We start from the raw sequence: 22,644 nt of genomic DNA, 5'->3' as shown, positions 1-22,644 counted from the left end.
ATCACACCAGCCAATGAAAGATGTGTCCTTCAGCGCTTGGAGAGGCTCGCAGCCTGCCAGCATGTCCATGAGAAGCACTGACAGTTATTGGACGTGACCATGGCCAGATCCCCGTGACAGGGAAGACTTGGTTGGCACGTGTGAAGGTCTTGGGGAGGACAGCAGTTGGCCGCATGGACTAAACCGCCTGTTACAGATGCTGTGTGAGAGAGCCAGCCTGCTTATAACGTGCCTGCTAGGCGTTTAAAGCCAGTGTAATAAGAATGTCAGTGAGCTGACAGTTTACCCAGGGTGATACATCTTCACAGCAAGGGCTCCAGGCTGCACTCCAAGAGTGAGAAAGCTTGGATCACAGGCCCCAGAGTGAGGATAAACATTGAACTGAATATTCAAGTAGCCCTGCCGTGTCTCTTTAGAGGGCTTTTAGAGAGTTTACTTTATTAGTAGGCGCAAAGTGAAAAATTCTAAATAAGAAAAGCTTATGAGCAAATAAGGAGATAATCATAACTGGGATACAGTAAGTGATATAATTGGGAAAAAATCTTCAGTGACAACAACATAACTATAAATTCCTTGAGATACTGGCATTTAATTTGGGACTATGAATAAGAGACATGCATGATGTTCATTTAATGTCATCGCTAGATAACGAGCTCAGCTGTGCACAATAGATTCCTCCTGGCTTACATAATAGGGCGTACTGCACATTAGGTGAGCTGCGATGACAATTCAAATCATTGTCTGAGAGAGTGCTGAAAGTGTTTCCTCATCTCTGCTGGATGTTTTGACTCCGATGTGGATTGGAAGCTCTGAGTGTGTTCCCCAATATAACTCTCCGAGCGCCTATGTGACAGGACTAATTGATAATTGAGTCATAGGATATGGCGGCTAAACGTGAATATAAACAGCGATGTGATAATCCAGCAATTTTAAGTGCTATGAAGGTAACCTCGTGTGAAATGAGCGTGCAGCAGGATTCCAGCGGGTCCCCATCATCGGTGTATTTCAGGAATGCCGACCCAGTCTGACTCGTCCCGTCACACCCAGACACAAACACAACAGGCAGCTCCATCAATAAGAGCCTGGCTTCATATGTGGCAGCACAGATATCAGATTTTCATTATTGTTTATTATATTTTGTAGTGAGGGATTGATAAACCTGCTAAGCATCACCGTCACTTGATAATTCTGGTTTGGTTTGTGTGACAATGAGTAAGGCCACATGCTGGTTCTTATTAAAATATCTGTCAACAAATGCCACGATGCTGTTGTTTTCCATCAGTTGCTGACATATAACACTGGGGACAAGGGTGGAGGTGTGGTGTTGGTGGTGGCAGTGGAGAGGAGCGCTGCTTAAATCCATCACTAAAGGATAAATTGTCTTTTCACTGCCTTGTTTACATGCGTCCATGATCGGGGGGCTTCTTTGTGCCACGGACCTTGAAAAGCCAAAGCATAACACTTCACGATCCACTTCAGCCAATGGCAGCAGATGGAGAAAGTGCACAAGAGGGTGGGGGGGGGGAGGGGGTTGCTAAGCGACCTGTTGTAACATTAATGGAGTGAAAACAGAAACCTGGCGTCTGGCTGAAACATCCGGCCTGATTCAAAGCCATCCGTTATTCACAGTAAAGACGAGGCTGTTTTCTACAAATACTGTCACTACGAAGGTTTTTGTCCGTGTCATGCTAATATCCGGCTTCACCAAGCAGTTGGCACGCATGAACTTTGACCTCTATATCTTAACAAAGAAGAATATCATTAATTTAATTTGCTATTGTCCAGTTTAACTTGGTACGACATTCAGAACTGCAATTAATAATGGCTAATCATTAGTTTACACTCATTCTGAATACATGGGTACAGTAGGCCTACACTACAAAGGCAATATCTTCTCATATGTAACAGCTAAAAGACACACTTATTTGGCAAAGCAAGCAAATTCTAATGACACTGTCATAGCCCATGTGGTAATTTAACTTGAATAAATGTACTGAAACTAGTTCATATTTTCTAATGTTCTGTGTCAGATTTCCAAACCAAATGGAGATCATCTTGGAAAAACAAGACTGGGTGATCTGGAGGCCAGCTGGCTTTAGCAAATCTTTGAAATTCAGTTTTGAGATTCATGTTTCAGAGGGTTGCTCCTCTCAAATCTAGGGGATCTGTGACTCTGAACAAGCTTCATAAAATATTAACAACTGTGCTGGGTTCTTACCAACAGGTCCGGCCCTTACTCCACAGGTTATCATTTCTATTTGTCAAGCTCAAAAGCAAGAACTAGACATTACTATAAATGCGAGTGCTAAATCCTTTCTATTTCAACAAAAACTGCTACTCCACATAGTTCACATTTGACTTGCTTTAATTGTGCAACAATATATGCAATAGGTTGCAGGGGCTTGGTTGCTCTTTCAGTGACTGATTGAAGAAATGGCTCACGGCTGAGCTTCTGGCTACTCAACACATGACTGATGAATCTGTTCCATTTACACAAACAAACCTGTCACCATCTCTGCGTAAACATCTGCAACTACTGAGTCAATACTCTTGTGAACCTGAAAAAAAACGTCATCCAGTAGTAACAGTGAGCAGAGTGGACACAATATTTTAAATATTGTTTCACTCAGTGACAAAACACTTAAGTGAAATATAATAATAGCAATAACTCTTTGAGGCATGGTCACACATACACAAAGTCCTTGAACATGTAGGAAGCTAATGGAGGTCCTGTTCTTTCTGAGTAAACATTCTCTAGATACAGTATCTCTATTACATGTGTCCAGTGCGAACATGTGATAAGACAAGCAGACGAGAGTGGGATATTCTGAAATGTGCCAACAATGTTCATAACAAAACACTGGAAAAGGCATTTTTAAGAAAATCTGTCTGACTGCTTTGCCTCTGTCCTCAAAGCAGTTGGATTAATTATTTGTGTTGGGGTTAATATTTTATCAGGCGAGGTTAGCGTCGTGTTACTCGGATCCCTTGGAGTAAAAAAGAAATTATCACTGTAGAAAAATTATGAATGAAAACACAGGCAGAGACAAATGCATCTGCTGAGTTTCAGAGGAAAATGACACAGCTCATTGACTGAGGAGCAACTAATTTTGCAATGAGGGTGATGATTTATTTTCTTTTTCTACTGGGATTTAATGGCAACCATGAACCAGAGTTCATGCTGAACGCTTGTCAGATTCGGAAATATATTGAAGGGACATGTTAGGATATAAAAAACCCGAGAACTTATATTATTTTTATTGCCAGTGTTTTTAAGTGTTGAGCATTTTTTAACCTGTGGAAGCAATTTAGCTCAAAATTAGCACAATGATCAGTATAAGACGGTGTAGTCCCTCATTCGTCCAGGAGTGTTCTATCGTAGAAAAGGTTTCAGTCGTAGTCATCTGGACACTGTTTTCAGAATCAAGACGTTTCGGCTCCCATCCGGAAGTCATTCTCAATTGTGAAAAAATTGGACGGGAACTGGAAATTTAAGCTACTCTGAGTTACATAAGCCCTGCCCTCAGGAAGGAATCTGCCTAAGTATCTGTAAATAGCTAGTTTCACCTGAAACTGACCTAATAGTTTCCAAGATGGCCCAGTAATCAGTAATCAGGCCTATTGTTTTCTGGCTGCGGACTTCCGGATGGGAGTTGAAACGTCTTGATTCTGAAAACAGTGTCCAGATGACTACGACTGAAACCTTTTCTACGACACAATGATCAGTGCTATTATGTTTTTTTTTAATCCATATTTCATAGAAGTGTAGTAGAATTTCCTCTTTGTCAAATACTTAGAAATTGTTAAAAAGCCCATTCTGATAGTGCTTTGTAGGCAAAATGTAAAACAAGAGGTGTTCATGTCACATGCTGATCATTATGAGGCTTCAGGCAGACCTGTTTAACAGACTAGAACGTGAAATTTAACATTCAGGTCCACTGTGTCAATAACACACTACTACTCCTGTGCAGTTACACAACACAGCTGCTCAGTTATATAGCTCAATAAGTACTGTAAGTGTACCAAAATATTCCTCTAAAATAACATTACAACCTGTGTTATTAGGAATGCAGCACTGAGAATTTTCTTGAGCTGTGTATAACAGCAGCTAATGCACCACATGGACTCCAACTACTTCTCCTACATTCAAGCCCTCAAAGCCTTTCCACCTTCAGAATAATTTAATCGAAAATGGCAAAGACTACAGTCTAACCTGAAAACATTGTGATAAAAAATGAATCCAATAAACTATTCCTATCACCCCCATGCCGCATAATATGCATTCCATTAAGTGCATGGTCCTTTATTGTATGCATGTGGGGTAGCCTGAAGTCTGCTCCCTATGACTCACATTGACAAGCACTAATAAGCCTCAGTGCTGCCAACTTAAAGAAACACTAGAAAGGATTAATTAGTCTCTTTAAAAATGATACCAGTATTCAGCATAGTGTAAAGACAGGAAGTGTTTAATTCCCAGACTTGTATTTGGGTTATCTCCTGGGCATTCAGCTTCAGAGTGCGGCACCCATGGCGGGTCGCATTTCCACTGTATGGATCTATCTTTACCGCAGTAACTGTCCCAAAGCCAGAGCGCCTCTCTGCTGAGATGCAAAATCCAAATTGACTGACTCATAAAAGCACTTATGTTTGATAAAAGCCTGCTGAATTCACACTTAATGACCGAGTGATGAATAAGAAATACATTAAGTGGTGCTGGTTTTTCTTCGTACGGTGCTAATAACACAAAGTCAGCTGTTACGGTGCCAATGTAAAAAAAAAAAAAAAAAAAAAGAAAGAAAGAAAAAAGGCTGGGCATGGAATAATAATACAACTATTAACGAGCCGCAGCAGCAGCAGTGATCCACAGCAGGAACATGCTTACCTCTGTGTGGTGGTAATCCAGTGTTATGCTCGCTGCTGCAGACACACTTCACCGAGCTCTGTGCGCCGACGGCTGCTCTCCACCAGCGTCCTGTCAGCGCTTCACACTCACCGGACACAGCTGCGTCAATACCGCCGCACAGCACCACCACCGAGCACCGGGCACCGGGGGCCGGGCCGCCGTCCCTTCGCAATAAAAGCCTGGACTCGGTCACCTCATAATGAAACTGGCAGTGCCCGTTAATAGACGTTATGGCCGCTTGGGGACAGCTGAACAAGCTGTAAACAGACACGTGACATATTTACCTTTATAAAGTTCATGGCTGGTTTGGTGCTGGGCAGGTAGCGTAGCCTACAGTGGCTTTTTTAAGCTGCCTGTGGTGGGAAACAGGGTTGACAGGAACAGTAAAGTTGAGGGCCCCAAAACCAAAACAATGACCTAAAATATTCCGTGGAGCTGAGGGGATTTTCAGAGGTGATAATTCTCTGAGGGTTTATCATTATTAACTACATCTTTACATTACCCACAGTCATTTGACCCATTGTTAATATACAAATATTGACAAGAGCAGCTTTAAAACATTTGTGCACACACAAAGATCTTTTTCTAGGTACCGAAATACTCTGGCTATGGTTGTTATTACAAACTTTACTTGAATGTATTTGCCAGTTGGGGTCTAAACAGATGCACTGAAATTTCAAATATAGCCTACTAAACTGACAAACATTTAGCAGGATTCCGTATGTAGCTACAATATTATAAATGAGCCCAGCTATTATGTCTATATTAAATGTGATTTAATTCAGCGCATGTCTCAGTCATGTTTCAATTTCTCATGATGAAAATTTATCCAGTGATGGATTCATATATGAATGTGTGTTGTCAGGTCAGAACATGTAATACGTCTAACAACCACACAGTTTTTTTAGAGTTAAGACCCAGGCCACAGTGTCTGTGAAACAGGTCACAGGAAACACATGTGGTAACAAATTCAGACAACCGAAGATCTATTAACTGTCTATGCAAGCATCCATATTTCACCTAAAACAGTTTGTGGAGTCAGCTCATTCATAAAATAAATAAACTAACAACAACAACAACAAAACAAAACACTTGAGCACATCCTTACTGACTGGAAAACTGTAATAAAGAATAAAGATATAAATGAACTTATTTTTCATTCATTTATGAATGTATCGGCCTAAGACTTTTTTTTTTTTTAGGATTGTAAGCCACAAATCTATACACTTCTCACTTTGATGCTGTGCTTATCAGTAAAGATTTTACTTTGAAAGTTTTGACCAGAAGTCCTAGCTGGCTACACTCTCAGACTTTGTACATGTGTCTCTCCTCCCAGAACTTTAGAGGGGACAGTTATAGCAGTCAGGGTTCATTTATATTCATTACAGTGAAGTCATTTGTAATTTGACTAAACTGCTCCATGCTTAATGAGATGAAATCAACCTAGAAAAAGTTTTCACATACATGGAAAAATTATTAGAGTCCACACACAGAGAATATGGAGCACCACCAAGTGACCAAACCTCATATTGCACAAGAAATTAATCGATACTGGTTGTAAAGGAGCAATTAAAATAAGGGCACATTCAAGTGTATAAAAGGAACATATTTTTCATTATGAAATTCAGAAGTTACATGAAGTCTGATGTACAACAAAACTGACTTCCTAAAGGCACTTCCTAAAGGTTATTTTATCATCCATGCATGAATTCTCCAAGTTAAAGAAAGATATTATACAAATATTACAGTCAAACTGTAAGTCCTTTAAGAAGTATACTGCTAACATCATTTGAGGTAAAATAAGTAGAATATAATGTCACAACAACTTGCAACTAAGCACTAGCATACTTATAAAAAGGAAGATATTATACAGTATGTTTCTCTGGTGAACTGGACATCAGGCATTAACATCAGTGGCTTACTTAACCATGTTTAAATATCATAATTAAGATTTCAAATTAAACATTTCAATACATTACACATAAAACCTATAAAAAACGAACTAACATAGCCTACTCTAAACCTATAATATGTTTTGTTAGGATACTAAAAAAATCACATGGGTTTTTAAAGTAAAAACACACCACAATATATACACTGAATATCATAGACTCATCCACACACACATGCACACCCACACCCGCACAATGAAATATTATGGGAATTGAATTACTCTGTTAGGGACACTGATACATAAAATTAATAAAAGCAAAAAAACTGTGTGGCTTCATCTTGTTAAATCCTGATGGCTGTTTAAGGAACACAATGTCTTTCCAACTCCACCATCCCTCTGATATAAAAATAACCCATAACTTTAGAGACTAAACCCAGCAAAGGTAGACGTGCTGATCACCGCAGGCGGCGGGGTATGGGAGGTGCTGAGTTTGTGTGTCTCTGAATGGGTCTTTGAGGAAGTGCTCGAGTCGGGCAGGATATGTAGCGCGCATGCAGCATCTTCTCCGGCACCCTATAAGAAACAGACAGTGCTGTAAGGTAATCGGCTCTGATGCAGTCGTAAATATACAGTAAAGGGTGGGTAAACTGTGACATTATATCATGATTATCATAAAAAAAAAAACAGCAGGAGAAGCAATAATCACAAATACATCCAGACTTTGAAATTAGTGTTTCATACAATATGCGGTACCATTTGTTTATCAGAAGAAGAAGCAGTACATTTAGCTTTAGTTTTAGCTAAGGCTAGCTGTGAGGCTATCTCACAATGAAACACGATGCATTCACTTGATATAGTTCTCTTGTTTTAGTTGTCTAGTTGTCTGTTTCTGAGTGCATGTGTGACGTCGAGCTCTTCCATGCAGTCACTGTGGTTTGGTTTTTAGCTCCAGTTTGTAGTGACTGAATATTTATAAAGCTGTTTTCACAGAAGTTATACATTTCTATGGCATAATCATTTTCAGATTCTGGTCAATTTTGGCCAAACATGTAAGTATTACATTTTGCCTTTGTAGTGTAGTGTACTGAGCCAATAATTTGAATCTCCTTTGGGAAATGAAAAGTTATCATATCATTTTGTATCACATCACATCACATCTTGTGAACATCGCAAACTACAGTTTTGTATCATGTTGCTTTGAATTGCATTGTATCTTTTTGTGTCATATTGTGTTAATGTTAACATAGTGTGTCATTTTGGATATCTTATTGCATTGAGTGTTTGTTGTTACTGCATCAATAACGCTGTGTTGCATTTATTTGTTTGTTGTGTATAATATTGCATCCCATCACAGCATTTCATTGTATCACTTCACACTTGAGATATTGTTTGTAACTGTTGAGCTAAGAACACAAACTAGGCAAACAAAAACACACAAAATCTCCTCAATCACTCAATCTTCAGTGTTTACTCTCAGCTCAGGTCACAAGTTCAGACACTCACCAGACAAAAAAAACGTACACTTCTCAATAAGATCTCACAGGCAGTGCCGTGAAATTAGCAAGAATTAAACCCACACAGGCAGATCTTCCCACACTATGCAGCACCTCACCTTTCTTGCCATAGTGTGGGTGTTTGTTGATTTATTTTTTCATTATCATGCCCCTTACATTTATTTAAGAAACAATACTTAGTCCATACTAAATCTAACAATACTAAAAACTGACAACTACACTGATTTTGCAAACTCTGTTTGGTTGATGATGAATGCATTTCAGCATCACACTGATGTCAAAGGCTAAACATATAATTGCCACATTGCCCTGTTTCTGTTGTATTTAAATGGTGACTAGAGTGAGGAAATGTTTCCGTTTCAAAAACACACAGACACAGAATTGTATTAGCAGTCTATATATTAGTACACATGTATTATATTAGTAGGTTTAGAGGCTTAAGGAAACTGACTGTTCACAAAAAAGTAAGATTCTTCATGCATAAACAGCGACATTATAACAGGGACGCTGGAAGTCAGTCACATTTGGGGGTGCTGAGAGAAGGTCAGTCTATATAAATGGTCATTCCAAATGGTGCGCAATCTATGTTTTTTTAAATTAATTTGAATGGCCAGGATATATCTAATAGTTATTAACAACAATTCGCAACAATTTGAGAATGTTTTACACTACAGCAGACAGCAAACTTGAACACCACCATGTCAAAGCAGCCACAGCAACTGGACAGTCAACAACACGGAACTAATGCATGAGAACGTCATAGTTTAGAATAATGCAGCGCAGTGAGGATACAGACATTTCATAGAGGAGAAGAGTGTATTTAGCGTGGATCTGTCAGAGACTGAAGTCTGCAGTGTAGTTCATACACTTCACTGATAATCCACAGAACTGCAGAGTAACATTAGGCTTCATGATCAAAGAAAGTTTTTATATCACGTTGACACTTTTGTCCATATACACACGCTCCCTCTCTTTCGCTCGTCCACATGAGCGCTCTCTCTCTCTCTCTCTCTGTGCTGCGAGTCTGCATCACACACACTTTTTAAAATAAACTGATGGTTTGTATAATGCCTGGTTTTAGCTGCAGCCCCCTCAGCACCCCTATTTCCTGCGTCCATAAATATAATATGTTCAACAGCTGAACAAACTAAAGGTGTATCAGAGTTTATACCTGGTATGCTGTAGTACACACTGCACTGTTACCCAAATAACCTTTAAAGAAATAAGACCTCTTTCATCTCAAACCATCAGACTGATAGTTAACAATCAAACTACTTTTAGAGTCACTTTGATCTGAGCTTTCATTTTATAATTCTCAATATGTGCTCTCTCGTGTATGGAAGATATATATATATATATGTTTACACAGTGTGAACATCAACGCCTTCATCATTTTCTTACTTTGGCTTCCGCCCTAAAGCACAGCTGTGAATCACTGGTGGGTGAACATTTCCTCTTTATTATTTATTGTCTCCTCATCGCTGCCTGGAGATTCTTTGTTGGTCTCTCATTTTATTTCTGTCACACGTCCACCCTATTGTGATATGATATGCTAGACTTCTATTATAATTACTGTTAGGCATTGCCACATTGCAATACAACATTTGCTACACTGTATTGTTTTATAAAGATGTATATTGTATCATATGGTTCAATACTGTATTGTTCTGCATTGTAACATCAGTAAACTCAACCATTTTTCTTTAAACTGACCTTTCTGGGATCCGTGGAGGAATCCTGGGTGGAGTAGTGAGGGGTGCCGCATCAGATGGCCGTGGAGGTCGTGGTGGAGGAGGGATATTTTCTATTGTGTCCTTAAAAAAAAATCAAATGTATACTGTGATGACACCTAAAACACTACAACAACATTTTGACAAATCCCTTTTCATTCCACTATGCTCTACCTTAGCTGAATCAGTTAATCGATTAGTGGATCGACAGAAAATCAATCAATGATTATTTTGATAATCAATAAATAGTTAAAGTAATTCAAGCAGAAATGCCAAAAACTCTCTAGATTTCCTGCATTTCTTGATCTTGTGTGACAGTAAACTGAAAATCTTTGGGTATTCAACTGTTGGTGAGACAAAACAAGCAGTTTGAAGATATCGCCTTGGGCTTTAGGAAATTGTGATGACATTTTTACTATTTTTTGACATTTTACAGACCAAATGATTCGATTGATAAAAAAAATAATCAGCAGGTTAATCAATAAAGAAACTACTTGTTAGTTGCAGGCCAGTATACCTTTGTCAGATATAAAACCCTTACAATATGAGTAGGGGTTACAATAACAGTGTCAAAATGGAAAACAACATCACAGTTTTGATCACACCCTGACAAGTGATTTCTGAGAAAACATTGAGCAATGTGTGTCAAGCTTCAAACATTTCACAAGAAAGAAAAACGTGGGTCTTGCAGTTTGAGTCTTTTTATTTTATTTTAGGAACTGAAGGACTGAAGTAACCCGTAACTACAGAATAAAACTGAACACTGAGACGACAAGAGAAAGTGAAGGTTCAGTTTGGTTTACAGACACTAATGCAGCAATTAAAGCAGCATGGAGCATCTAACTGTCCAGTGTACCACTTTCTGATGTAAGAGTCTGTGTGAAGATTGTTGTTTCCACGTGCACTGAAAATGCAAACACTCTGTTGTTAATGCGGGCTCACCTCAAAGTCAGGCTCTGTCCCGCTGCTGTAGCTAAAGGTGCTGTGAGTGCTGAGTCTGTTGCTCTCAGTACCTGGTATAAAAAAAACCAAACAGGTTAATGTGAAAAAAACCCCCCACGTGATTTCAAGATTATCTGAGGTTTGTGCTTGTGGTGAACTATGTCATAAGCCCACTTCACAAAAGGTGGATAAATGTGTCTTTTTGAGTCTCACAACAAGGATGTTAGCATTGCACAACATGTCTGCAGGGAGAGGTATGAGCGATCAGAGCGAGATTAAACAAAGAAGCCAGCAGAGAACAGACAACTGTAACAGACCCGTCAACGTATCAGTGCACTAGAAAAGCACATTGTTTGTGCTCTTCTGATATTTGTATGCACATTTCTGATATTTTTATTTGAGTTTTTGTGAGAAAAAAAACATTATTCAAAGTACTGAAAATTAAAGTGACAGTTATATACAAATAACCTAGAATTCCTACTTAAAACTTGTATGTTGAAAAAAAAGAGTAGAGTAGTAAAAACCCTGAAAGAAGCAATGTGACTTAAACATACAGTGACTGTTAAGGATTAATGGCATCTCTAAGTCTCTGATAAGAGGCAGCCAGATCTTATCAAAAGTCAGTCTTTAACAAAGAACCCTAATTTGTCAAACCATAATTTGACTGTGGGGAATTTCTGTTTCTTCAAGAACATAAGACTTGCTTTAGCTAAGCTGTCAAGGAGGAATTGTTGTTATATCTCTATTTCTCTATATATCTATATATAAGTGTTCACGTGACATCTGAGACAACTCAAACTTTTAAAATGGGATATGGGCCAATATACGTATTTCAGCAAAGTTTTAAAATTTCAAACCAGTTTTCTATCTTGGGACAAAGGGCGAAGTATTGAAGCAGGGAATTGGTTGTGTCATTTTGTCTTTGAATAATTGAGTCTAGGAATGAGTAATCTAAGACAATGTCTAGAATAAACAGAACAAGAGCGAATCTCCTCAAGACTAAATACCCAAAGCTCCTCAGAGATCTGTTTCACCTGTTCTTTCTCCTGATTTGATCTAATCTGCATTCACAGAGGACATCTGTCAAAATCAAAAAATTGTTTGAGTGGGTATAGTTTCTGATTAGCAGGAATTTCAAGACGTTACTTCTTGGAGAAACATGTTTTTCTTGCAACTGAGCAACAGCTCCATTCAGGTACAGGTCATCGTCAGTATATAAATTAAAGTCCCAGTATCGTGAGAAAACACTATGAAATCAGGTTGGTGGGAATGATGGATTTCAAGAAATTCAGAGAAGGGATTGCAATGTTCTCAGCTTGCAGTACACCCTAATTTGCTTGACGACACCTGACATATCGTGCATCATAGTATAATAAAACAGAATAAGGAAGCTATGGCTTGTTCAGCGTTGTTGGATTGTGAAACAAAGTACTAAAAAAGGAAGGAAGGAAATCCAGAATGTTCATTTCTGTCACAGGTAATGTGATGGCCACCATTATCATGACTATTACTATTTCCTTTAGGCAAAGGTAAGCACATGCTTTAGGTTCTGGCAGCCAGAGGAGCATAAAGGACATAGGAATAACAAGCAATATGTTATTTTGTATCAAGTCAGAAGAAATGTATTTATTGACAAACATCCCCCTAGTTGCTATATGAAAAAAAAAACATTCTTCCTTTCCACTCTTTCCTCTACTTTGGATTATTCCACTGGATTTAACTTCAAGCATATATTACCTCCCTCAAGTTGCACCCAGTTGGTTAAATGAAAACAAAAGGAAAATTAAAGCTTTTTCATGAAAAGTTTCAACAGCAGCGAAGGTTGGTGCTTCCAATAACACCACTGCCTCCAAGGGCCACTATGTGAGTATTAATTTTTTTCTCCTGCATCCTTTCTGAGTTTCTTTAGCAACAACTTGAAAGTGATGTATAGAAAGGACTGACTGATGATCAAAAGTGGGATTAAAAAAAAACAATAAAATAAAGCATTTGGACTCACTGGATGTGCTGGATGTGCTACCTGTCGTCCAGGTGTTTCTCTTGATAATCTGAGCCGCTGGAGGGGGAGGGGGAGGGGGAGGGGAGCCACCACTCTGGGTGTCACCTCGTACACAGAACACTCTAATGTCATACTGGAGCCCCAGTATAAGTTCCTCTGCATTGGAGCACTTATCTCATAATCTAACAGGGGAAAGACCAAATCAAATATTAACATTTTTTAAAACAACAGGATGTGATTTTCCATGTGCTGCCCATAAATTAATCATTGTATAACTGTAAGATAGGCTTATAGTCAGTCCTTTGGGGAGATATATATTAAAGTTGCATTAGAACCATTTGATTCCAAATAAATAAAATAAATTATAATTGTATATAATAATAATATAATTGTGAAATAATTCTACCAAGCTTCTTTCCTGTCTTCTGTCTGTCTTTGTGACGCCTGGTGATGCTGTCTCGTAATTTCTTCAGATTTTCCTGAAGAAACAGCACACATGACACATGTTAGATCCATTCCTTCACCACTAATCAGCCCCTGACAGACCAGAAAGTTTGTCTAGTTGATCTACCTGCTGATAGCGTAAGGAGTTGGCCCTCCGCTCATGGTCAAACTGCCAGGCCTTGAACTCTTGGACGGCCTCATCCACAGTAATTTCCCCGACTTTCACCCTCTCCTGCAGACATATGAGCTGTCTCTGTCCTGGGGTCTTCATCCCAGCATAGGGATCATAAACAGGAAGGGGGGGGTCCGCCACAGGCTGAGCTGGATGGGTAGAAAAGGTTGTCAGTCAACAAAAACAGAGGAGTTATCAAACATTGTGGAATTTTCCACTTTGCATTATCTCATGCCCAGGGAAAACATAAAAACGTTTCTTTTGGAAATCATTAACTAGAAAAAACTATGTAAAGTAAAAGCCGTTTTTTTTAAAGTTGTAACTGTCTCACAAGGAAAGCTGATGGAGGCAGATCTAAGCTCATTGGTTGAGCTAAACTTTGATAGGGTTAGAGTCAAAGAAGCACTGATGTTTGGAGCGCAGTTTTTAAAAATCTTAATCTTTTTGATTAGTTCTTTAGTGTATCTGAGGACAAGTTAACAAACTGGCAAATTCAAATGGCAAAGAAGGACATTTGGTTAAAATAAACAAAATATAAAAACCAATGATCTCTGTTTTTCATGTATTCATAAAAATAGCATTCATGATACTAGAAGGGCAGCTAGCTCACTAACTAGCCTACCAAAATAACTACAGTACTGTATATATTATAGTTTGAACTTAAAACCACAGCCAGGCTGCATAGCTAACAAGAGTAATTCCCCTGACTGAAATTAGCAAAAGGAGAACTTAATTTTCATTCACTGTTTATGAGAAATGAGGTGGTGATGCAAATAAGGCCTACATGCAATTAAAAATGTTGAACAACTTTAGTACTTTTCAGATCGACAGAATGGTCTCAAGGCAAGAACCAAACATGTTGGGGCAAAAGTTTGAAAACTGTTGGTTTTCCCAGTGTGTTTTGCGCTTTCACAATCTCATAAAAGGCAGGAGAACAGGATGATGCCTCAATGCCAATTTCAAAAGAAGTTAACATGATTAAATCACAGAAATGTTAACATTAAAATATTTTATATTCCTCACTATTGTATTGTATTACTGTAGTTTCGTAATGTTGAACTGTCAAGATCAGTTGATTCATTGCTGAGCTTTTGTAAAAGCAAGTAGACGATATCAGAGCCTCAGCTCACAAATAATATCCACTCATCCTACTTCCAATTAAGACTAGAGAGTCATGTGAATATTGTTTTCTCAGTCAGCAATGCGTACTTTTTCAGAGTACTACATGCTTTGCTCTCTGAGACAAGCTTAAAAATACCATATCACACATATAACATACCACTAAGCACGCCAGCAACAGTGGTTACTGGTTTCTTGGTGTCAGTATGAAATCCAAAAAGGGGTTAACGTTCATGTATTGGTGATTAGATAGAGTAGAGAGTAAAAAAGACAGTGTTTTCCATACAGTGATATTTGAACAAACACACTGAAGTACTGAATCAACAGACAATGTAAAATTGGTGTTGGTAAGACATCATAGGTCATGTTTACAAAATTGAGAATCAACTCAAGCTTTTGTGAAGTAACAACTTTCAATGTATTAAAGTGCTCGGCCTGTTTTACAAAATCCAAATAATGATGGCTCCTTCCATACTGAGGCTGAACGCCACCAATGAGATTAACAGTTTTATTATGGTCTTATCAACTTGAAATGTAAATGATGACAAAACAGACTTGAAAAGATCATCAATGTCATTTTAAATCATTTAAACTGTGCTTTACCTGCAGGACATCCCATTTCCATCGTTCTAGTCTGGGACATATCTTTATCTGAAAATACTGTCAAAAATATTGAGTTATCTATTTTTGCCTGGATAGCAGTTTTATGAAATCTGATATGTAAAGAGAACATTTTGGGGAAAGAAAAAGAGACTGCTCCATACCTCTAGAGATGTAGGTCATAGGCTTTTCAGGCTCAAGCTTGGTCTCAGGTCTGGGGATGGGGGCCGGTGGACGGTTCAGGATTACTGGGTTATAGCTACTGTTTTCATCCAAAGTATCATAGATATCCTCTGGGAAGAGGTTGTATGGATCCTCCTCTTCTTCAATTTGATCTAAGTCATTATGATTGTCATTTTCCTCTTCTTCACTTTTAAAATGCTCATTGTTGTCCTGGTTTACACTGGCATGTGGTTTCGCTGAAGGACACAATGTAACCACATTACACATACTATATTATACATATTGCGGTTTAAGGTCGTTAAATTGAAAGTTATTCAAATGTATACCTTGAAAGAACTTCCTAAGCATTGCTTCCTCAGGGTTCACGTCTACCGCGCTCATAACTTCATCTGAAAAAAACCCCCAGCATCATCAGAAACAGTTTAACCACTAGTTGTGTAATCTTCATCATTTTTAGGACCAATAAATAAAATCATATGGATCTTACATAGGTCTAGGTCCTCTGCATATTCAGGGTCAATCCCCAGCATTGACTCATATATGTCCTCTGAGCAGCCTGAGTACTTCATCATGATATCTTGAGAGGTAGTTGACATAATCTCATACACCTCTGCGCTCTCCTCTGTGTTGATGGAGTCCTCAAAATGAGACTTGAGCATGTCTGCTGTCTCCTAGATTAGTTCGAACACAAGAGACAGGCAGACAGTGATCAAAAAGATTGTTGGCTACTACAGTACATAAAAATAAGAAAAATCCTTCATCACTGGACTTACAACAAATTCATCCATGAACTGTCTGAGATCAGAGAAGCCACTCTTCTCTGCCAGCGTATTTGGGTAGTCTCCATACTTGTTCATCACGCTGTAAGCCTGCAGAGCCCCAGGACACTGTAGGAGAATGGTGGTCAGCTTCTTCAGGCCATACTTAGCAGCAAAGTGGAGCAGCGTGGGAAGCTCCTCATTACGCTGATCTGAAGGACAAAAAGCAATCAGATAAAAGCTTTCGTATGACTGTATGTTGACTCCTAAACGCTGCTTTTACTCTCTGGGGTTTCATCGTAATAGATCAAACAGGCATTGCAGAGGTGGAGAACATGTGCGTCCAGATATGTTCTCGTAATACATCTGCAGCAACAACAGATCTGCCCCCAGATTTGGGAAATTATTTGTGGAATGCCCCCAGATAAATCAGCTTCGGCAGCTAATAGAACAAGAAATCAGAGTACCATACTCACATGCCGCCATATTGTCTTCTTCAATCTGTCTGATTCCAAACAGCTGAAGACTAGTTGCAGGCATCCTGGATTTTAACGAGTCAGTTAGCATGTTGTCCAATGATTCTGTTGCATTGGATGTTAAGTTGAAGGCCTGAAAGTACAAAATGACTTTTCGTAACCTGGAGAGCAAAATGGGCAAAACAGCCAACAACAATGTTTACTATGTGACATAATGTTTCACCTGGCAGATGAAGTTAACAGGATCAGTAGCATTTTTAAGATACCGACTGACTTCTCCCATATTGGTATAATATGTAACAGGCCTCAAGCTGACACAGGATTGGTCAGTGTACATGGCGAGCGATACCACCCCAGCAGGCATGTCTAGACGGGAAAAAAAAGAAAATACAGTAATTTCAAGATTTTGCCATCAACACTGAAAAAACAGGTTAAGGTCATGTGACTTTCTGAAGATACTTGCCAGGTGCAGTAACACTTATAGTGTATTCATTCTCCACAGTGCCTGGGACCCTTTTTGCAGCTACATTTTCAGATGAAAACTCCACCTCTGGTACCGACTGATCATCTACTTTATGCGTGAGAATTATATAAAGTGTCTCCAATTCCTTTAAAAAAAAGGGGGGAAATTAGAATTAATATGACTTCTTAGTAATTATTTTCAACTAGGACAATACTAATTCATATCTAGAAAACAAGTATTATAAAATAAAATATTTTATTGATAGCACTACAAACTCTTTTGCTTCCATCAACAGCAGTAACAGAATGTAAATGCTAAATACTTCTGCAATGAATCATCTCTCTCACGCAATTAAATGAAGAAAAAGTGGGAATTAATGTTGAATAACACACTTGTTATACATAGTATCGCCTTCGAAGCAGCTCCGATCCATACTAATATTGTCTTTGATGTTTTTATTATGCAATTACTTCGGACTTACCCCGCACAGAACTCGGTTCGGTTGAACTGTGAGACAGGTGAGGTGCGTGGGTGTACTCATTTCCTCGCTTGTTGAAATCCCCGTGCTCACTGGTTCTTCATCCTTCAGGACAGTTTCTTTTTGCTCTTCTGACACTACTTCCTCTGTTTCATCAGTGGTGGGATTCTCGGTTGAATAGGCTGCTGTGATATCCAACTCTGCTGCAGCTGCAGCTTCTCTCTCATGTTCAACCTGCACTTGTCTGCCTTTGAATAAAAAAACAAGGAAATTATTATCAAAAACAAATTACTTCTATGGTCACCTAAATATTCTACATACCTTAAAGGTGTTTTTATATAGCCTTCAATTATTCAGCAAGGGCCAAAGGCTCAGTCTATGCACAAAAATACCTTTTCTCACTTACCTCTGCAGATAGTTTCGGTTTTATATGTTGATGTTTGAGGTATCCACCTCTGAAACATCTGCCACCACAATGGAGGTGAATAAAATTTCATTTGTGTGTTGTTCAAAACATTTGATAATCCACAGACCTCCATGCGAACATGTTAGTTCTGTGGATTACCAGGACATTGTTTCTGGAAAGGCAAGATGCTGATGAGTTTTTTTTTCCAGACATTTCTTCTCTTTCTTGTATGAAATTTCATTCACTTCCATTGCAGTGGAGCAGAGTTCAATATCTCTAAATTTTACCACATAAATCCAAACCTATCTGCTTATCACAATACCATTACAGGTAAGTGGGATGATGTCTTTTTGTAATTATTTGTATTTTAAATGAATAAGAAATGTACCTATAACAATACACCACAAAAGTGCGAGGTCTTTAAAGGCACAACAAAACAAAAAATAAATAAATAATTGAGTGTGATAAGTTTTGCATACTGTCGTTGATGGACTCTAAAACGGTGGAAACGTAGACAGCAGGCTCGTCCTCAGCATAGAGTTTTCTCCAGCTAGGCCAGTCTTCAAAGATCTCCATCGGTATGTCATCCTCTGTCACACCGCACAGCAGCGCCACCACTCTATGTGGAAGATAAAGGAGTTCCTGAAGTGCTCCCTGCAGTTCAGGGTCATAGAGCATGTCCAGCAATGTTCCTGTGAGGAGCAGGACAATGCACTTGCAGCTTTGGAAATATTCAAAGTTATATCCGTGGAGCTGATCAGCCGGGCCGACTGCACGCAGCAGAATAGACCTTTTGCGGAATTTTCGGGAGGCTTTCAAGATCTGCTGCAAATATGTCGCCCATTCGTGAGCATCATCTGTGTGCAGAATTAACAGCTCATATGCTGAGACTGATTCAGAATTTGCTGAAAAACAGAATATATTACAGTGTGATTAGTATGTACAGTACAGTATTATTACTATTATTATTTTTATTAATATTATTACCACTACCATTACTATTACTTTACATCTCTATGTGGAACTTGCATTGTGCTACTGTATTGTCTCTTTCCACCTGCTCTCTCTCTCTCTCCAACCCAACCGGTTGAGGTAGGACCAAGTGCTTGCTCATGGTGGGAATTGTATGGTCTCATTGTACGGTAAGAGTAGGGTCTATACCTGCTCTATATGATGTGCCCTGAGTTATGATTTCTTCTGTTCTGATTTGGTGCTAGATAAATACATTTGAATTGAATTGAAAACTGAAGTACATGCAGTCACAACATTGCCTTACCAAAGCATAAACACATCACTGTCCACCCTAACCACGTGAAATGAATCACAATCCTGTACAGTAATCAGCTCAAACATTATACTAGTAATGTGACACTGGTCATATTATGTGTTGGTTTCAATGTTACAGCAAGTAGTGTTGTTCGGGGAAATGCTCCACAACGTACCAGCTGTCGGGCTGTGAAATGTCAAGGTGACTGGTTTGAGAATGAATGTCCGATTTGTTTGATATTTCAGTGCAGAGCCAACAAGGAGTTGTGCAAACATTGCACTGTGTCAACACTGGCCAGAGTAATTTTGTTTGACTCATTACAGTGTTTAATCAGGTCAAGTTCACCTCTGTACACGCTAACTGGGAAAGAAATCCAACACGACTATTTCACCTTCATCACAGTTCCTACTGATGACAGGGCAGACAGACTTGCCATCTGTTTCTTAATGGACTGATAACATAACTGATTCAAATTTTGACATGTGGGGAATTATAAAATAGCCGACATATGAATTTAACCATACAGGAAGGCCAAGATGCTTGCTTCCTCATTTTTTATAAGCTCAGAAAATAATTATCAATAGTTCAGTAAAAAAAGGTTAAATGAAATAAACGAAAAAAGAAAATTTAAAACATTCTAAAACAGTAATCCATATTGTGTAATAAATGACCAACTGTAAAGTGCTGTTTCTACGTAAAGATATGACTTGTGAGTATATTTTCACCACCTGGAACTGACATAAAGGACAATAATATAAAATACATCATAATTACCTGTTTCAAAACTTGAGACGGTTTCTTCCATGGTTGTGAAGACTCAAAAGTGCACAAAATCACCCCACAAGGAGCATCCCAGATGTGTCCGTTTAGTTTCTCAAGTTTACTGAAGCTCCTTTCCTCTTCATCTGATATTAGCTTTCACCAGCTACAGCCCTTTGCTCAGTTGTATTTAGAGCAACACTTAGTTTCCTGATTTTGGTGACTCTGCCCCACTTCCTGAAACTGTTGAAGAAGTGAGAAAATGCACCACAGTGCTGTCATGTCGTGATAAAATGTCTGCGATTGCACTCGCCCTCGGCTGTTTTTCAGTCATTTGTAGGTCATTGTAGATTTGTTGATTATTCAGGGCAAAAATGAAAGAAATAAAAAGAAGGGGTAACTAAGAGTTACTGTGCTGAGTTTGGAGGCATACACGCACAGACCTTGACATAGAAAGGCATACTGAAATGAAAGCAGATTAACATAAAGCCTCTAGTCTCTCTGTTCTCAAAAATGCTGCACACAACCCCCCCACACACACACACACAAATACATCAATTCACCTGCTATTTCCGTTTTTTCACTTCCTTAACAAGGTGCGTTGCGAGAGAAAGTTTTACAGTCAGCGATTCTATATATATCAAATAAGTTTTATTATTATGATTTTGTCTTTAGCACAGAGATATTTGTGTGCTCAAATGCTGATTGAAAATGATCACACAGTCATGCAGTACATACACACAACTGAATGAATGAGTCTATGAACTGGATGAATCATCGTCACTATTACTCAGTACAATATTTCCAGATTCCAGAATTTCTCCTCTAACATGAAACAACTGATTGCAACAGCACATGGCACAACACTGATACAACCACTAGAGGGCAGCAGACAATCACTTACATTAGCCAACAGACTGTCCCCATCACCGGTCACTATGCAGACAACCACCAGAAGAAAACAGGAACCAGGTACCTCTATACAGGTGTGGTAAGATACTTAAGTAGTAATATCCCATCATACTGAACACATTATTTAAATGCACTAATTTGGTTAGACTCAACAACATTTCTGTAACTGCAGGGAGTTGGTTTGAGCATCTTTACTTGGAGGTACTCCATTAGAAAAAAACAATTACAAACACCAACTCTTCCTCTTCAGCTTCAGATAAAGTTGGTGTGGAAGACTGAACTAAAGACAACACCCCCATGGCACATCAACAGAGGAAAACTGTTGGAGGAGGAGGATTGCACTCTTCTGGAAGAATATTGACATATCTTCACTGGGAATGTGAATGCAGCCTGTCTTGTTTGGAGAGATGGACTTATATTGTTAATGGAAAAGACAAGAACTTTACTTATTTATGGGGTACTGACAGTATATAGAATTTGTGGATTATTTGTTTTTGCTTTGGGAGGGGAAATATACTATGGCTGTGTCTGAAATCACTCTCTATTTACTATATAGTGCACCATATTTACTGTCTGCTATTTTCTTTGAGTTTGTGTAATGTAATGCCCTCAAAATTTCAACAATGAAACAAAAAAGTAGTTTCCATGGCATGTACACTACACTACTATTTTAATTACTGTTGTGCAGCTCTACACCTGCCTGTGATGACACAACGTGACGATGATTCATAAGTGTTCGAAATCTCAATTCACTGATCATTTAAATAGTAAAAAAACTGGGATATTTGTACACAAGCAAAAACAGACGAGCAACTCTGAATCAACTGACTGAAGGCTGAATCTAAAATGTGAGCAGGTGGTTTTCGGCTGCAACAACAAACTACGCACAGGTTGCAGAGATTAAACCCCTTTTCACACATACTTATGCTGCACGTGAAAAGCGCTGGAGGCTACACTTGAGGTACATTTTCCTGGCATGGCTTAGACCCACTGAACCAATTGGAAGGCGAGGTAAATGCCAATAAACACAAAGCAATTATCAGTGCTCACGATCATTGTATGAGAATTGATTAACCTGATTGCAGCCCAACAAAGCGCTCACATGGGATTCTGTGGCAGCACCTGAAACAGCTTTTCCCACTACCATCAACAAAACACCAAACCATCACATCTCTTGTAGAATTACTTCAACAAACTTCCAGACACTTGTCAAACCAAAGCCAAGAAGCTGTTCTTGGTGGCTCACGGTTTAAAACTTTTTGTTAGTGTTTGGTTTATTTTGGCCTGTACGTGTAGGTTTGCCCGGTCCTCAATCTTCAGTTCCTTTAATTATAGTTACAAAATCACAACACAAGAGTTTATTCACTTGTCTAACCATGAATTTCAGCCACGAAATCAGTTTACACAGCTTCGCCTTTCTCCAATAATACAATTAGTTTTGTTTCTGCTTTGACCTCTTTCTACGACATAGACCTTTTAATGGCCGCAGCAAAAGTTCACTCTGACTTCTGAAGTTGCCTGTGAAGAGCAGGGTGATCCATGACTCGTCTTTATGTACAATTTCCTGTAGAAAAAGTATCCCCTAATTTCTTCTAACTCTGCCATTAGCTACCATAAGCATGACC

At 38.8% G+C, this 22,644-nt stretch overlaps 2 protein-coding genes across 9 annotated transcripts in view; both read right to left on the bottom strand.

Moving 5' to 3' along the window:
• Positions 1 to 5,087, bottom strand: part of LOC122884847 (sorbin and SH3 domain-containing protein 1) — a 41,825-nt gene extending 36,738 nt beyond the window's left edge. For 5 of the 8 annotated variants that reach the window (XM_044215279.1, XM_044215285.1, XM_044215283.1 and 2 more), the window contains exon 1: positions 4,883 to 5,087. The gene's annotated coding sequence lies outside the window, so the exon portion shown is untranslated. The remainder of the gene's footprint in view (positions 1 to 4,882) is intronic. The other 3 variants (XM_044215288.1, XM_044215289.1, XM_044215290.1) reach the window with 3 other exon arrangements.
• A 1,411-nt stretch (positions 5,088 to 6,498) lies between these two features.
• Positions 6,499 to 21,742, bottom strand: LOC122884849 (phosphoinositide 3-kinase adapter protein 1-like). The gene is given in 18 exon segments (XM_044215291.1): positions 6,499 to 7,370; positions 10,025 to 10,125; positions 10,984 to 11,054; positions 12,983 to 13,070; positions 13,073 to 13,164; positions 13,389 to 13,461; positions 13,554 to 13,747; positions 15,321 to 15,377; positions 15,482 to 15,736; positions 15,827 to 15,889; positions 15,988 to 16,171; positions 16,274 to 16,470; positions 16,735 to 16,867; positions 16,958 to 17,100; positions 17,198 to 17,342; positions 17,679 to 17,923; positions 18,561 to 18,986; positions 20,123 to 21,742. Coding segments are annotated over 18 exon segments (2,616 nt in total). The 5' UTR covers positions 20,154 to 21,742; the 3' UTR covers positions 6,499 to 7,252.
• Positions 21,743 to 22,644: the final 902 nt, after the last annotated feature.

This window comes from Siniperca chuatsi, linkage group LG11, assembly GCF_020085105.1.
Source record: "Siniperca chuatsi isolate FFG_IHB_CAS linkage group LG11, ASM2008510v1, whole genome shotgun sequence".
NCBI classification, from domain to species: domain Eukaryota; kingdom Metazoa; phylum Chordata; class Actinopteri; order Centrarchiformes; family Sinipercidae; genus Siniperca; species Siniperca chuatsi.
Note: the sequence above shows the minus strand (reverse complement) of the source record. Positions and strands in the feature narration are given on the sequence as shown.